The following is an 18,226-nucleotide window of genomic DNA, read 5'->3' as shown; positions in this document are numbered from 1 at the left end:
CGAAGATGTATTGTGGAGATGTAATGTCTGTGACAGTGGGTATATCAGCCTGCCTGCAGCTTGGATGCTGAGCCAGATGTGTCACTGGGAGCACACAATGTTCAGCCTCATGAAACCCTTGGTAATTTTTTCCTGCCTCCTCAGCAGCAGGCAGCTCCCCAACACCTTCCAGCCACATTTTTTTGTTTAGAGGCCAGAGTGTTAGAAGAGGGGGATTGTTTTTTGTTTTCTTCTGAATAAATTCAAGTCTTAATTCCCATTCTTCTGTTGGCAACTTGACTCAATTTGTGCGTTTTCTGGGCGTGCTTCTGGATGTAAGTTTTTTTCCTTCTGGGTTAAGTCTGTTATCTGAGTTTTGAGGTGTTTGCAGATAACAGATTTCATTCACTCAGGCTTCAAGGAGTGGGATCCAGATAGAGAGAGGTGAAAACAGCTAGATGCAAAATAGCTTTTTGTTCCCTCTGCTCTCAGCCCTGGTGGGTGAGGCAGCTCTGGCAAGTCTATCGGCACTTTGCCATTTCACTCACAACCCACTTCCACTGGAGTCATCCTTGCTTTTGTTTCACAGTGAGATCCAAATCAGGCAGATGGCTCGTGTTAACGAGATGAAGCATGAATGAGGGAAGGTTTTTTTATACTTGTTGGAGTAGAGGAGAAGGTCTTGATCCACACTCAACAGGGAAGAAGACAGAATTAGGAGGAGGTTTATTCTGGGGGCAGCAGCTGCCCCTGCTGCTTTCCCAGTAACTGCATTCCCACCTCACCCATCCTAATGACTACAAAAGTCAGGGCTCCTTCTCCCCACTGCTTTTTGCTGCACCATCATCTTCCAAGGTGATGCTGGAAAGCTGTTCTGATGACCTATGGTCATGTCTCCAGCACTGTTCTCTGCTTCAGGAATCTGTTTTTAACACAGTGCAGGAAGAAGGATCTTCTCTATCCCACATGAATATGGTCCAGCAAGATGAGAAAAACAGCTTGTAGGGAGTACGTTCTTGAGGGCAAAGTAGTATCTCCTTCACTGAGGAGACCTTGAGGAGCAGCACGAGCTCTCTTTGAGGAGGAGACCATCAATGACGCGCTTTCTGAACGGATGTGGAAGCCACTCTCACTCTCCAGTGTGGAAGAAGATAACTGAGATTAATGCAAATCCTAGTACTTTTTCTCCTGCTTAACCTTTGCTGATCTGAGCAAGAAAGTTCCTAATGTTTGGTTCTGTTGGCCAACATTAACGTAGGGTATGGAAGATCTGTTTAGAAAACAAAACCCCCTCTGCATAGCTGTGCTTGGTTCCTCTCTCACTAGTCACTCATTCTGACCTTCTTTGCCTCCCAAAAAGTCCTTTAGATTAAGAGACAAAGCTTGATATTGAAAGTCAATGAAAGAGTCCAACAGCAACTATATTACTGTTTTTAAAGAACCTGTCATGGTCTAGAATACGTTTTGTGTTAAAGAAATGGATATGATGAAGCTGATCAAAATAACAGATTTTTCTCTAAAATGAAACAGCTCCTTATCTTTGAATACAGACCGTTCTCAAAAAAAAAAAGGCAAAATAATGTGGCCTGTCACTTGGTGCTCATTGATCCCACACAAGACCACAGACAGCATTAATGAACGACATGATACTGGAAATGTTGTGTCTCTAAACCAAAATTACACAGCTAAGGGAAAAGATAGGATTTATCATTTCATCTGTATATAGTGTGCTGTGAAAAAAAAACCAACCCTGATTTCAATGGTTGGACAAATCAGTTCCTGGGTTATTTTAGCGATACAATAGGGAAATTTTGGCATTCTAGGAACAGCTTTGTCCTGTTCCCAACATGAGGAGCTTGTGGAAAGCCTTCAACAAATGCAGTCATCTGTCATGTATTTCAAACGATACCGGTATGACCTATTCCCCTTCCTGTTCCAAAGCATTAGGAAATGATGCAGGACACTTTAAAGAAGTTTCCCATAGCAGGCTTGTTTTTAAAAAACATTTGCCTGTTGGTGAGCACTCACAATTTCCCAGCAGACTCGTGCAATTACCTTTCTGCTTGTTTTTTGCTGTTCTCATCTTTACCTTTTTGATGTTTGCAGAGGTTCTTTTAGAGTTCCTCTTAGGAAATTTACTTGCTTTTTTTTAATTATTATTATTATTATTTACTTAAGAAATTCTGTGAGAAAAATAAAGCAAACAGTAATGCAGGTCCTGTAGCAGCTTCAGTTCTGGATTCCCATGGAAGTCAGTTCTGCTAACAGAACATCAACGTACTGAATTATAATCTTTTTCTTATTGCTGTTGCCCTGAGGGAAACTTGGATTCTTGCCAGTTTATGTGTGTGTGTTTTTCTGGAAACCCTTGGTACTTTTTACTAGTGCAAAGGTTTTGATAGTTCATGGTAGTTGCTGCTCTCTAGTTGCTTCTTCAGGTTCTCAGGATTTTGGTCGAACTTCAGTAAAAATTTCTGATGTTTTAGCACTAAAAAAAGAGGACTCTAATATTGAATTACTTCTGTTTGTCAGAGATGTGTCAACACTGTAGTAAGACATCAAAACAAGTAAGCACAAGACTTCTTCAGCTGGAAGAGACCGTGCTAATGTTGAAAACAGCTCTTTCAGTAATTGCTCTGCTGGAAGTCAGAGCCTCTGTTTTTGTCCAAGTATTCAAGAATTAAATCACCTACCTAAGTAATATCTACACTAGGAGGATCAGCTTCCTTTTTTTTTTTTTTTTTGTGCTGTGGTGCCAAAAAGCAAATACTTGTCCCCATTTTCCACAATCCCTTACATTTATGGGTCAGTGACCCTGTGACCAGCCTTTCTCCATTTTGGGGCTGTCCTTGTCTCTGTATATCAGGACCCAGGAAGGGAAGAAGAAGTCAATCTGACCAAGATTTTCTTGCCTTCTCCCAAGTACATAACAAAAAGTGAGACCATGGGAAGAGCTCTGATACTGTTGCCTCTTTCTGGGTGAAGACAGTGAGGTTTATTGGGTTAGTTTTTATATTGCCTGGGCAAAAATGCTGTTTTTTCTGAGTCAGTTGTCTCAAGTGGAGTTCAGTTCAAGGAGTGGGTTTCTGCCCTGCTACCAAGGTCTGGCTCAGCCTCTTGCTGCTGCAGTGAAAACTGACAAATATACCCATTAGTAGATCTTAAAGCTGAAAAAGTTACAGTAAATACAGGTACTTTCTAATTGCCATCTCTTATTAATCATAGCATGGGTTTTACCAGTCCAGTCTCCTAAAAATCATAAATACCAGTGTACTAACAGATCATTCCAGCAACTAAAATGCAAGACCTTGTTTTTATTTTTTTTACCCTGGTTTCTTGAATACTTTGAACTTTTGGTTTAAAATGTTTGAGTGCTACATTTACTGCTCCAGACCTTTGTTCTACCCTTTAAAAGCCATTACCCTTACAGTGATTTTTTTTTTTTCTTTTTCCCCAGGGTGACCAGATGCAGGTCATGCCTATACCAAGTGTATGTATTTTTATCCCTTTTTCTTTTAATAATTTTCATAACTTTTGCTTTGTTTCATCTTATGTTGCAGTCTAACAGGTCTGTTTTGTGTTGCATGTTAACAAAAGGATTTTATGTTCTGTCTGTGATGTTGTATACTCAGAGATGAATTGAACTGCACGTGTTCCACAGGGACTAAAAGAAGAGTTTGGGTTTTATGTGGATTTCATCTGAATTTTTACCATTTTGGAAATGCTTGAAGTGCTCTAAAAGTTGAAGTTACTTATTTTAATAGAGGCAAAAGGTGACTCATCACCACTATGTGAGACACAGTTACAAAAACCTTTTCCTCTCATTTTTCCCAGTATTCCAGTTGAAAGGAAGAGTTAGAAACTGTGAAACTTATTTGAAACAAGTCACTTCAGGAAAACTGACTAAAGCTGCATTACTGCCCTTGTTTGAGATGATGCTCTTGCTATCAGCCGCTGTTTTATGGGCCTTAGTATTTCTGTTTATCTTGCCTGGATTAAACTTGGAATGCTGTTTGGCATCTGAATTATTTCTCAAGGCTAAATAAAAGGAAGGGAAAAAAAGAAGTTGTTCGAACTGAAGCTTTTAATTTAATTAGTTTTAACCTTTTTTGGTCAAAAAGCTGCTCTTTTTTGCCTTTTTTTTTTAATGAGGATGAAGGCTTAGGCTTTGTAAATCTGAAAATAACTTTTTTGTTTTTAGCTCCTTTGCTGCTTATAATACTTTATTATGCAGAGTTTTCCAGAAAATAACAGTGCTGATGTGCGGAGTTACTGACCCAGCCCTCTTGTTTGAGATATTTGGTAGCCTTTAAAGACCTGGATACTCCCCAAGATACCATTTTTTTTCTTCTTTCCCTTCCTTCTCACGTAGCCCAACATTACAAACCCCCCTGTAAGAACCCTGTCCGTGCTGCAGAGCAGAAGTGTCAGGAGCTCACTGTGACTGTGCACATCTTCCCTCTCTCACCAGTTTTTCTTGGATTTAGGAACTGTTGGGAATTACTTTTTGTTGCTTACCTGATATTTGTAATATGGCTCAGGCATAGATTTGTGTGTCTGAATACACACACATGTACAGGCATGGAATTTATCTGTATGCAAGTCTAGAAATAGAAAAGTTTGGATGGATGAAAATACAGATTCCTGAATTACTTTTCTTTTTACATACCTGCCAAATTCAGTTAGGTGGCTGTTGTTGCTCTGCTGGTAGTTATTTGAACACGAAACATGTTCTGGCTGTGCTCTGACCTGGAATAAAATCTTTGCTAAGAGTGAGCGTAGGTATTAACAGAAAAAGAATTCAAAGAGAACAGAATTTTGAAATTATAAATGAGTACAGCTCCTCTGACAGGTACAGCAGTGAAATGAGATGCTTTGTTAGGACATTGTCTTTGCAGTGTTAAAGCAGTGCTCTGTTAGATTTGGGTACTGGTAGGGAAATGAATGATTCAAGAAGGGATTTCTTTTTTTTCCTCCTTTTTTTTTTCTTTTTTTAAGCTCAACTGTAATTTTACTGACCTATATTCCCAGCACTTTAATAAGGCAGTAAAATTAACTTATCTCTGCAGCCATGACTTAGAGTTCTCAGCGAGCAGGTGACTTTAAAACACACTAATTCCCCTTCCCTGGTGCCATCTGATGCTCCTTCCAGCAGGACATTGGGAGTGTTGTCAAGCAACCATCGCCCGCGGGCAGTTGTGTGACATTTACTCCCCAGTATCACAGTGCTCCTGGCTGTCAGACAGGGCCCAGCTAGCATTAGTATGTCATCATCTAAATAAAGGCACAAGTGAGCTGCATGTGGAGAAAGTGGTAGAAAAGGAAATGCAGCGTTATATTAGGAAAAAAACCACCTAAAATTAGTGTTTCTCTGCCGGTCTTCCAAGGGCTGTTTGTCATGAGGGTCCCTCTGAGACAAATCTGAACTGCCATTAAGGCAGAAGTTCTTGATGCTCTGCTACATAGAGGTGAGAACTGGGCTGTTTGAACTGTATGGCTCATACAAACCAGGAGGAAAATCTTCTAAACACAGAGTGAGCTTGGTCACAATTAAGTGGACATTTACTTTTTACGAGGCTCCTTGCAAATGTCATCACTTCAAGTGCTTAGAGAAACCCCTCAGTGACTCTGAAAAGTGCTCTGTCCACTCCCCCACTCAATAAACTTTCAAGTGGAAACCTCCAGTCAAAATGGGAGGATTTTTGGAGCATTATAATGCCTGTATAAAACCTGGCTGTCTGCTGAGATCACCTGTTTGAAAGCTTCCATTGCTTTATGTGCGTTTTGTGTTGCTTTTCGATGCATTTATATGTGCAGTGCAGTGAAAGAGATCTTCTGCTAAGCAGATTTGTCCTGTATTAATTGCAATAAATTTAAAGTTAATTGAGTTAATATGGATTTTTTGCTTGGTTATTGATTGAGGTAATTGCTGAGGAAGAAACATTCCAGCTTTAGATTAGGTTCTTCAGAAAATAGAACCAGCATTACTTTGGGGGTTTTTAAAATATGAACTTCATCCTGTTTGTATCTCATATAATCATCCAATGGTTTGGGTTGGAAGGGACTTTAAAGGTGATCTAGTTCCAACCCCTAAATCAAAGTAGACCCATAGCAGCTTCGTTGTTTTTAATTCTTTTGAACACAGAGGTAGATGGAAATACAAAGCCACACTCGTGCAACATCCTGAATAGTTGTTCAGTATAAAATACCACTGGTAAGGAGTGGTACCAGAATTATCCCTCAGAATCCCTGCGGAAGTTAAATCTTATCACTGGGATTTTCACTTGTCCTCACGTACATTTAGACAACTCCTTGTTATAACTTACAGAAGAAATTTTGGGAACTGCCTGTTCCATAACAGGAGCTGGCATCTCCTGGCAGCTGTGTTCTAAGTAGAAATCATTTATCTCCTGTAAGAGTATTTCTCTGTGTAATTGCTGGGAGAAGCTGTTAGCTCTGTGGAGGGCAACCCAGAGTGTGAGTTGAAGGGAACACGAACAGTGAATTAGTGTGCTGCACTTAGGCTCGACAACATTGCCAGTGTAGGAAACAAAAAAGGGCTTATTAATTCTGATACTTGTCTCTGTGGGAAATATGGGCCTACAGGGAAGAAAGCTGATGATTGTTTTATACAGTAAATTTCTGAAAGATTTGTGTTGACCAGCTGTTTATGCTTCAACCAAAAGTCCTGTTCTCTTGCCACCACCACCCCCTTTTTTTTTTTTTTTTTCTTAGGGAATATACTATTTCCACGGGACTGAAGCAGTGCAGCAGTCGTTTCACTACAAGGTCTGTTGAGCTGATCAGCCATGAGACCTGGCTGGAATGCATAAATCCCAAACAGTGACTAGTTTAACTTGTATACAATTTATGTCTTGTTGGAATTGAAGACCAAGCTAGGACTTAACAGTACTGAGAGACCACGTGTTATTTTTCTGCTGAGTTCTGTGGAAGTCTGCAGCCTTTCAGAGAGTATTGCATAGTAAATATGAGTTGCTGTTAGCCACTATTAAATATTCTTAATCATCTTAGATGTCTTTAAAGCTACTATGTGGGGGAAAAAAAAAAAGGAAATTGTAAAAGATCCATAACTATTAACTATGGTGGAAATCTGGTAATTAGAACTCTTCTTGGATATGTCTCTGTTAATGAAGAAATTAAAATACAGTGTTGAGTAATGCTTGTTTCTGCCTCAAAGCTTTGCTACTCTTGGCATGTGGAAATTGCTTTAGATCAGAAAGCTTGAACAGCAAAACAAATGGACTGATACTTTACAAACAAATCCTTTAAGTTCCTAAAGCCTCAAAAATGTCATCCATGCTCCAGAGTCCTACACCAGCTATTTAACAACCTCACAACTTGTAGTGACTTCAACTCCAGAATAGTTTCCTTATCCCTGTTAGATTATCAGGGGTGCAAATGTGTTTTCACAATTGAGGGCAACTGGAGACACAGGTTGTGAAATGGAAACACATTTCTTTTGAACTTCAAAGCTGTGAACTTAGGGAAGCTGGATCAGATCGAACCCAAGATGCCAAAGCTTGTAGGAGGGTTGGTGTTTCCCCAGGAAAAACCTTGAGGGTTGGTCTTGTTAGGTAAAGTTAGGTCAATAACTGCACATTATTTCTTAAAGCAATACTGAAAAGGGAGAGAAACTCTTATCACTGCTTTTGAGAAAGCAGAGGGTGCAGGTGATTGAAGAAGATGGGCGTGGATTGTCTCAGATGCAGTCAAGGAATTCAGGTTATCAAGAGTTGAAGGTTCTCACGTTTTGTAGTCAGTCCCTGATAATGTCCATCCTTTTCTTGATGACAGGCATAACAGCTTCCAGATAAAAAACTAAAGATATCTTTGATAAGACAGGGCTCCTATTTTTCATAGCATAATTTTGTATGGAAGAATATCTATTCCCATATATTTTTCATAACTATAGGTATTTTCAGTTTGATAAAGAATTCATATAGCAGAAGGAATTTCTGGCTTTGAACTGCTGGTGCAGATTAACGTAGTCAAAAATTTGAACTAGATACAGTTCTAAGAGTACAAAAATGAACTGAACTATTATTTAAAAAGAAAAAAATATGCTTTAGGTTTCTTGGGATGTTCCTCCTTTTTTTGCATCTTCAAAGACAAGAAATCAGTGTCAGAACACAGGTTCTGAAGATTATTGTCTTTAAATGGGTTGGATTTTTCTTTCAGTAAATTTTTGGTCTGTTCAGGTTGCAAATTTGGATCCTCCTTGCTGTGAAAAATTGAGGTGGGGTGCTAAATACCTTTTAGGCTTTGAAATCAAGAAGTGAGAAAGTAAAATTCTTTAGGTCTGACCCTAGTTGCCAACAAGCAGAGCTAGAGCTGAAGCAGTTGTGGGACTGTCTATATAACCTAGAAAGGGTGTCCTATAAATTTGAGCCTGGCTGGGTGACTGTGATGGATTGGGTCCATTACAGGCATTAGGCAGAAGCTGTTTTTTCTTGAAGGTTGTTGTTAGATTTGTGCTGAGAGAAAATGTGTTGAGACAAGTGGCTTTGTACACAAGACAGCTTCCAGTTTGGTAGCTGAAGGAACTGTTGTCGTCATTAATTGTAAGGAACTAAATCAAGTGCAGCGAGCACTCCTAAAAATGCCCCAAGAACTTCTGTTTTAGCTAAAGACACTTTATTTAAGTCCAGAATCTCATTTGTTAGGTGCTTCCTCTAAACAAGAACTTATTAGGCATCACTGGCCAGTATCTGTCAGCTTAAGGTCTGAATTTAGTCAGTGGTTGATGATCTGTCCTGGCAGCCAGAGGGTGTGTGGAGGTGTCTGACTCAACCTGTGTGTCACCTGCACAGGGGTGGCCTCAGATCCCTGCCCTCACCTCTCTAAAGGGCTGTTGAAAGGAACAAAACCACGATAGATGCATCCTTACACTGCATGAACAGATAAAAAGGTAGCAAAAGAATGAAGTTAGAGTTCTGTACCCAATTTTAAATTAATTTAATTTCCTCTCAGTCTTGAGCTTCTCCCTGTTGACACTTTTCCATAAAGCTAATCCTTTTCCTTCATCAAAAAAAAACCCTCTTTGAGAGGCAGCAGTGTTTCAGCTCCAAATGGAAGCTTTCTCTCCCACTTCTGTTATTTCAGGAAGTATCCAGTACTAAAATCTAAAGTTACCATAATTTTATTGCTAACTGGGGTGTTAAAGTGGGAAATGAGCAATCCAAAGAATATGAGATTGTCTGCATTGCTTTCAGAAAAATTGTCAATTCAAGGAATTGGTACCATTTTTCAGAAAGGGCAGCATGCTGTACAAGAGCCTAGTTTAGGTTCTTTACTGCAGTTTTAATGCCTTGACTGGGAGCATAATCCACATGAAATTTGGTCATTGCCCTCACAAGTGGTGCAAATGAAAGTGAAGACATGTCCCAGAAGATAAAAATTAATAATGCTGTCTTCCTTCAGGATGGATTCCTCCACTTCAGCACCTTTCCTGGCAAACAGAAATAACGATTTGTGTAAATGTCCCTCAGCCTGATATGGCTGGAAATGGCATTGTTGGGAATAGGATAACAACAGCAACCAAAACCAGGCATTAGGAGAAGGGGTCACTACAAAAAGATGTTTTTGTATCAAATGTCTTATTTCTCCCTGGGTTTTCTTAGCTAGTGATGATGTTTTACCACTTTCATTTTCAGTGCTTTGGAGGTCATTCCAAACAAGCCTCTCATTTAAAAAATAATATTAAAAAAGTCTGTATGGGTATTGCAATTGCATGAGCCATTAATTTCCATATGTGTACTTGAGATGATCCCAGAAAAGCATTGAATTTCAAGTCATGTATTCCAGCTCCCAGTAATTGCTAGAATAGTAATGTTGACAGAAGAGTGCCCCTTGGATAGAGGTTTTACTTTTCTTTGTTGTCTTCCTCTTGTCTTTGTGTTTTTAGCCACCAGCTAAATACCTCCTGCCAGAACTGACAGCATCAGACTATGGGAAGAAGTGTGTGGTCATTGATTTAGATGAAACTTTAGTGCACAGTTCATTTAAGGTAAGTAAATTCAAAAGTGATCTCTTGCAGCTTTAATCTGTCAGTGAATGCTGCAGGAACTGTTAAGCCTCTTAACACTTGAACTCGTCTTACAGGCTCTCCCAGGATGCCTGGGAGTTCTCATTGCTGCTTCTGTGGTTATTCATCCTAATTTAGCTGTAAGGGGAGGGACGCACATATTTTTTTTTATGTTTCGACTCTGAGACAGTCACATTGGCTGCAACAAGGCCTGGAATAGGTATTGTCTTCATGGCTTTAAGTATTTCAGCAAGAACCTGTATTTTAACAGATAAAAAATGTGTTGCTATGGAAATATGGGTTTGATATTTAGTTTTCAGAGCAAGAAAGCAAATACCTTTTAGTTGTTGCTATTGAGTCAGTCACCTTTGAGAAGCAACTTTTATAACCCCTCAGATTTCAGCATGGGGTGGAAGTAGAGGTATTTTTCGATTGTTTAAGTAGTACTGAAATTGGGAGGCTTCAGAAATAATCCGTTGGCTCAGAGTACTGACAGCATTTCTGATTAGCAAATCTAATACATGATAAAGCATCTGCTGGTTTTATACATTGATTGGAGAATTTATGAGAATTAATAGTTACCTTACTACTGGCAAACTAAAATTACTACCTTTATATTCTTCTAGTTGTTGCACTCCATTTTTCACTGCTGGCTTTAAACACCACTTTTTAATCCTTCACTAGTTAGTTGCCAGCATTTAAAATGCAAACTGTAATTCATGCTGTGGTTAGAATTTGGCAACAGGCTGTCTTTGTTGGCTTAAAGAAAACCTTATATGGAGATATTAGAACAAATGCTCCTCTGCCTCAAACTGAAATTAAGATTTTTCTCTGTCTTTATGGTGCCTGATGGTATATAAAAGTTTATGGTGGTGCACAGGAACCCCTCAACCTCAGTGCCAGATTTGTCTTCTATACCCAGACTGAGTTTGCACTGGGGAGTTTTTCAGGGAGATGAGAAACACAGCTGGAGTGGGAAGGGAGGAACCATGCCATCCCATTTTACCAAAAACCAAAAGTAGGGAGGGAAAGCTGAATTTAAAAATCTAAATTTATATAATAATAATAATGAAGTTTTAGGCTTAGTGTTATCTGAAAGGTAGAAATACAGGTTTGCTTTCTGAATGCTGTGGGTAACATTCAAATTATATTTAATGGGCATTTAAATGATATTAAATAGATATTTAAAAAATTAAACTATTATTCTACTTAATGATGAGCACTGAATAATTTTCTGTCTTAGGAAAAGAAAACTGTTCCGGTTTTGTGTGAGGTCAGTAGTGTTAGGCAGATGTTGGAGTTTCTGCAGTAGTAGTCTTATGGTTACAAAGGTGTTATCTTAATATAAAACCCTGTGAGGGGGGTGTGTAAGAGAAAACCAAGTGTTGGAGGAAGTGGCTTTAATTGTTCAGTGGCTGGCACTGTCCAGTGGTGCTGTTTGGGTTTTGTTTCAGAAAGGGAAATGCTTCAACTGAATCAAGACCATTAATTATCATCAAAAATAATATGTTCCAGCAGAGCAGGGGTTTGAACCCCTCTGTGCACCCTGCTCTGCCTGGATAATCAAGTTACTTCTGCAATTTCTTTTAGTTTGTGGGGTTTTGGGGGTATTTTTGGTGGGTTTTTTTTCATTAAAACACATCTGCTCTAACCAAGCAGGTCTCCACTTAAAAGCTGGAAAAGCATACATAAATTTGTGATTTTTTAGTACAAAAAAGGGTTTATTTAAAACACCTGATACTTCAGAATTCGTAATTCTGTTATGAAATGGGCTTCATATTTCAAATGCAGATTACATGTTTTTTTAACACAACCAGAGAGGCAGAATATTTAAAGTGCTCTTTTATGAAAGCAGCAACATCTGAAGGAGGGTAATTCTCATCTATTTTATGCCCCTGCATATTTGTGAAGCTTTAAGGAGGTACTAGTCTTTCATGTTAGGTGCATATTAAAGGAATAAAGTTTGGGGTTCCTTGGCAAGAGTAAAAAAGGAATAGATAGACATGATAGTTATCATTCCCATCATAGAAACAATAATAGAAGCAAAAGTAATAAATTTTTAAATCAAGGAGATGTAAACACGGTTTTGTGTAAAATGTATTAAACCACATGCAAGTCTGGAATGCAGTCGTATTCAAAACTGGCTGTGAAACACTCTCAGAACATTTAAAATGCTGACTTTTTATTAAAAGAGAAGCAGTTCTAACTGAAGATTTTCAGTGGAAATACATTGTCTCCTTCCAGGCTGCCTCTGTGGTTCCCGCTGGAGGCACGTACGTGCTTCGTGTGCACAACCCCAGAAACCTTCATCCAGCAAATTGTTGGAGACTTTCCTCCTCTCTCCCCACCACGACAAAGCACAGAACCCCAGTCCATGCTCCCTTTCCTTATCACTTGTGCCAACAAGAAAACAACACAGTACCTGAAATTTAAGTGGAGGAAGCAAATATGTAGTTAAGAGTAGTTTGGTCAGTGTTGCAAAGTCTAAGGGCGAGCTTTTATTTGTTAGGAAAAAAATGGAAATTGTTTAAACAGAATGTGCTTTTTTCTCTGACATCTGGTTGGTGTAGCTACTGTTAGGATTAAATTTTGTAAAAGCTGTAGTTTTATCAGTGGATTTCAAAACCTCAGTAGCTTGCAGTGACCTCCTCTTTTTCTGCTGCTGCAGAGTATTTCTCTTGCTTAAGGGAGTCATGCATATATAAATTCTTCAAGTGTGTGCAAGCCTCTTCAAAGTCTGCAGGGAGCTGGCACCCACTGGAAAACTGGTGGCTGAGGCTTATTGACAGTTTATTTGGGTTTCTTTTTAAGGTGAAGCTTCAGAACATTTTTGTGTACTTTTTCTGTGGCTGTTGGACAGGCTGCAGAGTACCTTCTCTATCTGAGGGGCTCCATTTAGGGAACAGATGGAAGCCTCCCCTCTGTCTTTTCCTGAAGCAGAAAGGGGAAATTGCTCAGTGTCAGCTAAAAAAAAAATAAAATTGGATTGAACTGTGTGTATTTGAGGAAATCTTCAGGTTATACTCACACAGGGGTCATCGGCAGGGTAGAGTTTTCCAGCATCATCTGCTCCAGAGTCTGGTTGCCAGTACTGGTTGGTCAGGACAAGTAGATTCCATGCAGCCTCTCCTTTGCCCTCTGACCCAGCACTTCCAGGTGTCAGATCAAACCATCTTCCTCTTTACTTTGCTCCTGAGAGAGGGTGTTGCCCTCCATAGAAATTCCTGCGGTCGTTTTGCTCTCCTCGTAGGAAGGTTTGTTCATAGTGCAGTGAGAATCTTGTTTCTCCAGGGAATGGGATCAAAGTGATGCTGTCAGGTTCATCCTGCAGATTCTCTTTTCCCACCATTTTTCACAGAGCACCTGTTGAGGCTCACCACTTTGTGATCTGCTCTTTACCTTGGCTACTTCTCTGCTTTCTTGGCACCCCCTTGCCCCCCTGAGTGGGTCTGAAGTCTGTTTCTAGTCTCACAGATTCTTCAGGGGCGTCTTCTTGGTGGTTCCTGAGATCAGTCTGATCCAGAAAACCAGGTGGGAAGGTCTGTACAAGTGTAGTAGAGCTGAGTGAAGACGTTTTCCAGCCTTAGCTTAGTAACACCAGTTACCAGACTGCTCCCAGCCCTCGTTCTAGGCTCTTATCCATGGAGCATATTGTCTGTTAATCAGTCATGTTAAAATTGTATTTGGCAGCTCTGTCTCAGCCATTTCCAAGCTGCAGATGATGGAATGAGTTACAAGCTTCAGCCAGGCATGTTTACATGGCTACTTTTTTATCATGGACATAAAGCATGAGCTGTACCCAAGGCTTCTGCCAAGCTGGGTGTCCATTTGAACTAGTAAACACTGTTAGCAGCGTGTTCCCAACTACCACTGCTGTCTAGCCAAGATTAGATTATGTACTCTTAAACTGCCTACAAGGCCACTTTCCTGCTTTCCAAAGCAGTTTTACTTGACCAGCAGTTTTTCTCAGTAAGTCTTAAGAAATAAGTTGTGATCGACAGGCTAGAAAAGTGGATTCAAGGACTTGGGCAGAGTGTGTCTGCTCTTCCCTTTGGATTTAAAATGCAATTTTACATGATTAAATTGATTGCTATTGGTTCTTGAAGTGTGGCATCTTGAGAATCAATTAGCTATACAACTTGAGTCTTGTTATATTCAGATATAACCATTAGGTATTACTGTTACCACTGTCTTTACTTTTAATTAATTACTACTTGATGACCCAGAATAGAATATGTGAAGCACATAGCTGATTTTCTTGATTATCAAGTATCCACACAGACTTGGTGGAAGAGTTTAGCCAAATAGATGTTTTCCTGGTAAACAGACTCAGTGGTAGAGGGGGTTATTCAGGCAGTGAAGTGTATTATGTTGCATGAAGCTCCAAAATATGAGAGAAGAGGGAATTGCAGCATCCAGGAATACAACTGTGAGGCTTCTGACTTGTGTGTGTGAAGAGCACACACAGAGTGAATTTGTACAGTCAGTAATGCTTATTAACTTGTTCCTGAGAAGTAGGTGCTCCTCCCTTTTACAGCTCTGAAATTCTCCCTCTTAATGATCACGTTTTTAATGTTGGTCGTTTCCTTGTCATTCTTTCCAGCCAATTAGCAATGCTGATTTCATCGTTCCTGTCGAAATCGATGGAACCATACATCAGGTAAGTGCTGTTGTTCCTTCAGCATCGTGTCCTGAGTGTCCCAGAGTGTTCTCTTCCTGCATTTGCTGCTTTGCATTGAGTAACTTTTGCAAAACACGAAAACTGTGTATTCTGGAATGTACCATCCAGAAAGGCATCCCTGTTTGATCAGGTAGAAGCTCTGTCTCAGGACTTCAGTACTTGATTCTTTGTCAATTTTAAAACATTTTCAAACAACAGATGATCTAAGAATGGGATTTCAAACATGACTAGAACTCAGAAAAAGCTACTTGAATACTGCATTTCTCATTCCTTCCAAGGCAAACAGGACATAAGTTGGCTTTAATGTCTTTTGGTAGCTCATATGGACCAAACTTTACAAAGGTAGTAAGGAAGAACAGACATTCCTCAGGTTTTTGTGGCAGTCTGTGTTTAATTCCTGTCCCCTTTTATTCCTGTAAGTAATCAAAGTTCCTCTGATAGGAGGGTTTTTTTATATACTTCAGCATATTTTAAAAGGTCTGGACAAAATTGCGAGGAGACTAATTTTTATGTCTTACTCTTTAAGAACTTCACTTATGGCTCTGAGAAATGGTTTTCAGTAAATGCAAAACACCCATAATTTGAAAATCAATCCCCTTCATGTATTTTAGCTTGGTCTTTAATCAGGAGTCTTTTCTGAAACCCCCGAATGAGAGAAATTACAGTGCCATAAATTTTCCTCTTCAGACAGACATTGAAGTTCTTGCTGGAGATGAGTTAAGCAGGTTAATTTGAAGTTGAGCCTTTCTGATACATGAACCTTGCAAATTGTTTGAAGCATCTTCTCTGCCGGGTGTTGTAGGTTACAGATAATGCAGTCATTGAGTTGCAAATCTTCCCTGGATGTGATTTAATGGAGATTTTTAAGAACTTTAATTGTTGAAATGTTGGGGTTTTTTATATGTATTATTTTTACTTGGACAGAGAGTTTTTTATTTTAATCTTGGACTAATTGATAGATCGTAAAGTTCATAGTTCCATTTAATTTCCTCTTATGAAAACTTCCCATGCAATTGTCACTCTTAAAATAATTACTAAATATCAGTCAGTGGACAGAAACATGCTTTAAAGTAATAGTTGCTTTGACAGTTTTTACACTGTGCCTGTTTCATGTAGAAAAACTCAATATCTAGGTTACTTACACCTGTAACGTTCAGCAGAGCTGATGCTTAAAACACTAAGTGATGTTTTGGGAGATTTGTGATACTGTCAATCCTAATTTGATGTGGGCTTTAGTTGTGTTTGGTGCTGTAAAACAGACATTTTCTCTCCTAAAACTTTGTAGAATGCTTTTGAAAGTGAATTTTTGAGTGGCTTAGAATTCTCATCACTTAGCTTGTCAAGGTGATATATTTACATTTTGAAACAAATCTCAGTAAAAGACTATCTGGGCTTTACAGTCAAGCACTTCAAAAGCCAGTTGCTTTTCCATTCCCTGCTGCAAACTCTCAGATTCTTCACCAAACGTGATGCAGTTTGGCACTTGAGGTGACTGCATGTGGGGGCAAAGAGAAAACAGCAACAAAAAAAAAAAACCCAAACAAACAAAAACCCCACAACTGGCCAGAGGGAGTGGATTTGTGCATCTCCTTCTCCTTGACAGAGAAGATCAAGTGAAATGAGTCTCTGACTGTGCTTTGCTGGAGACTTCCTGCATAATTTTCAAGGAAATTGCTTAATCCCTTTTGTATTTCCAGTTTTTAATCTCTTAAAATATCCAGTTCTTAATCTTTAAAATAGGTAAATACCTCAGTCACATTTGGGTGGTCAAAATGAAGTTAATTGTAAGGAATTTGTGGTTCTTGAAATAAAGGTAATTTACGTGGCACACTGAATAAGCAAAGTCTGTGTTTGTAACATCTCTGTAGGCAAAGTAATGTTCTGTCATTCAGTAATCTTTTTTTTCTTTTTACACTGTGACAAACTAAAGGGCAAAAAGGGATATATTCTGGCTGAGTCTGTGCATTAACACAGGCTGTGGAGCTTTGACAACCTGTTCCCGCCTCAAACCTGTAATTCTCCAATCACTTAGAGCATAAACATGAACAATATTTGTTATTTCTCAGAATTTGTCATCTGGGTAATGCTCGTCCGTTTTCTTAAGCAGTTCATACACTCAAAGATTAATCATTGACCTTGGGAAATACTTCCACCTGTGTAAAACACCACGGGGCATGTGAGATGTTGTGGAACCATCCTGTCCACAGTGCATATCCCTACCTGCTTTACCAGTAAACCTGGTACCTTATCAGGCACGAGATGGTCTGACAGATTATTGTAGTCATTGAACTCTGCCTTAGGGACAAAACCCCAAGGAAAACAAACAGGGAAACGACCATTTCAGAAGTGCCCATTCAGGGAGAAATTTGAAATAATGTGAGATTGGTCGGGTCTCGTGCACCAACAACACGAGTTGTGGCAAATTCAGTTGCTGGGCACTTGAAGGAGTTTTGAGATTTGCATACCCGACAAGTTTTTTCATGGTAAATGCTGTATTTTTTGCTGTTCAGCAGAGGTATTCAAAAAAAAATACTGTCTTTAGTTTGGGGAGTTTGTTTTTCCTTACATAATTTATAATCCAAAGGTCAGAGAAACTCTTTTTTTTTTTATATAGGGAGGGATAATTCATCATCTTAAAGGGTGCTCAGGTAAACGAGCTTCCCAGATTAAAAAACAGCTTTTCTGAACACCCCTTTTCCCTCTCCCATCTTTCTTACTCTGGTCTGAATTACCTTATCTTTGGGAAGGATTTGTCATTTGATTTTAGAAGGAAATAAATCACATGTGGAAGCACCTCCCTTTCTTTCTGTTGTGGGCCTTTAGATGCCTGCAGAGACTGTGCCCATCTGAGGGCAGCTGGAATTCCAGGAGAAGAATCCCACACTTCGTGTTGGGAATGATGGTACGGACACAGCAGGGCAGTTCCAATGTGAGCTGACCCTCTCTGGCCAGTTCTCTCATTTCACCCTGCTTCTCTGGAGAAAAGGAAACCAGAGCTGGTCTCCCACTCTACCAAATTATAAGGGATAAACTGTGGGAAGTTCAGTGAAATGTGCTGCAACTGAGAGGAGGCTTATTGAGGGTGGAAGTAGTGGCTGGGGAAAGATGTTCAACCTTGATGTAACTTCTGCCTTTGGAGCTGCTTCCCACTGAACAAGTGCAGAGTGACCAAAGCCCCCAGATCAGAAACTGCACGTTAAATGTAGCTTTAATCCCCAGTAAGGGAAGATTTTTAAGGTATAGTTGTCCTTTTGTCTTTTATCCAAATGTCTTGCAGTGCCTTTGTGCCTTGCTGTCAGTGTCAAAGTGTAAAAGGAGGCAGCCAGGAGGAGTTTGATTTGGTGTTACTTGGAATTTCATTCTTAAATTTAATTTGTCGAGTAAAACTAGTTTTTAGTGTTCAGTTTTTTAATTTCAGTTAACAATTGCTTGTTTTAGTTGTTGAAAGCTAAAGAAACGTTTGACCTGTGTACTTTGAGTGTAATATACAAAATGTTTTTTAATAGTGTGGGGGGAAAACG

General features: G+C 39.4%; 1 protein-coding gene across 6 annotated transcripts in view; it reads left to right on the top strand.

The window, feature by feature from the left end:
* CTDSPL (CTD small phosphatase like) overlaps positions 1 to 18,226 on the top strand; it is an 81,782-nt gene that overhangs the window by 49,635 nt on the left and 13,921 nt on the right. For 2 of the 6 annotated variants that reach the window (XM_018089223.2, XM_018089221.2), the window contains exons 3-6: positions 3,437 to 3,469; positions 6,715 to 6,768; positions 9,905 to 10,006; positions 14,628 to 14,684. In XM_018089223.2, coding sequence (XP_017944712.1) covers positions 3,437 to 3,469; positions 6,715 to 6,768; positions 9,905 to 10,006; positions 14,628 to 14,684 — 246 coding nt within the window. The remainder of the gene's footprint in view (positions 1 to 3,436; positions 3,470 to 6,714; positions 6,769 to 9,904; positions 10,007 to 14,627; positions 14,685 to 18,226) is intronic. The other 4 variants (XM_018089225.2, XM_018089222.2, XM_018089227.2 and 1 more) reach the window with 2 other exon arrangements.

Source organism: Manacus vitellinus, unplaced genomic scaffold, assembly GCF_001715985.3.
Source record: "Manacus vitellinus isolate BGI_N305 unplaced genomic scaffold, ASM171598v3 scaffold_12_pilon, whole genome shotgun sequence".
Lineage (NCBI taxonomy): Eukaryota > Metazoa > Chordata > Aves > Passeriformes > Pipridae > Manacus > Manacus vitellinus.
The sequence above is the reverse complement of the archived record's forward strand: the minus strand, read 5'-3'. Positions and strand labels throughout refer to the sequence as shown.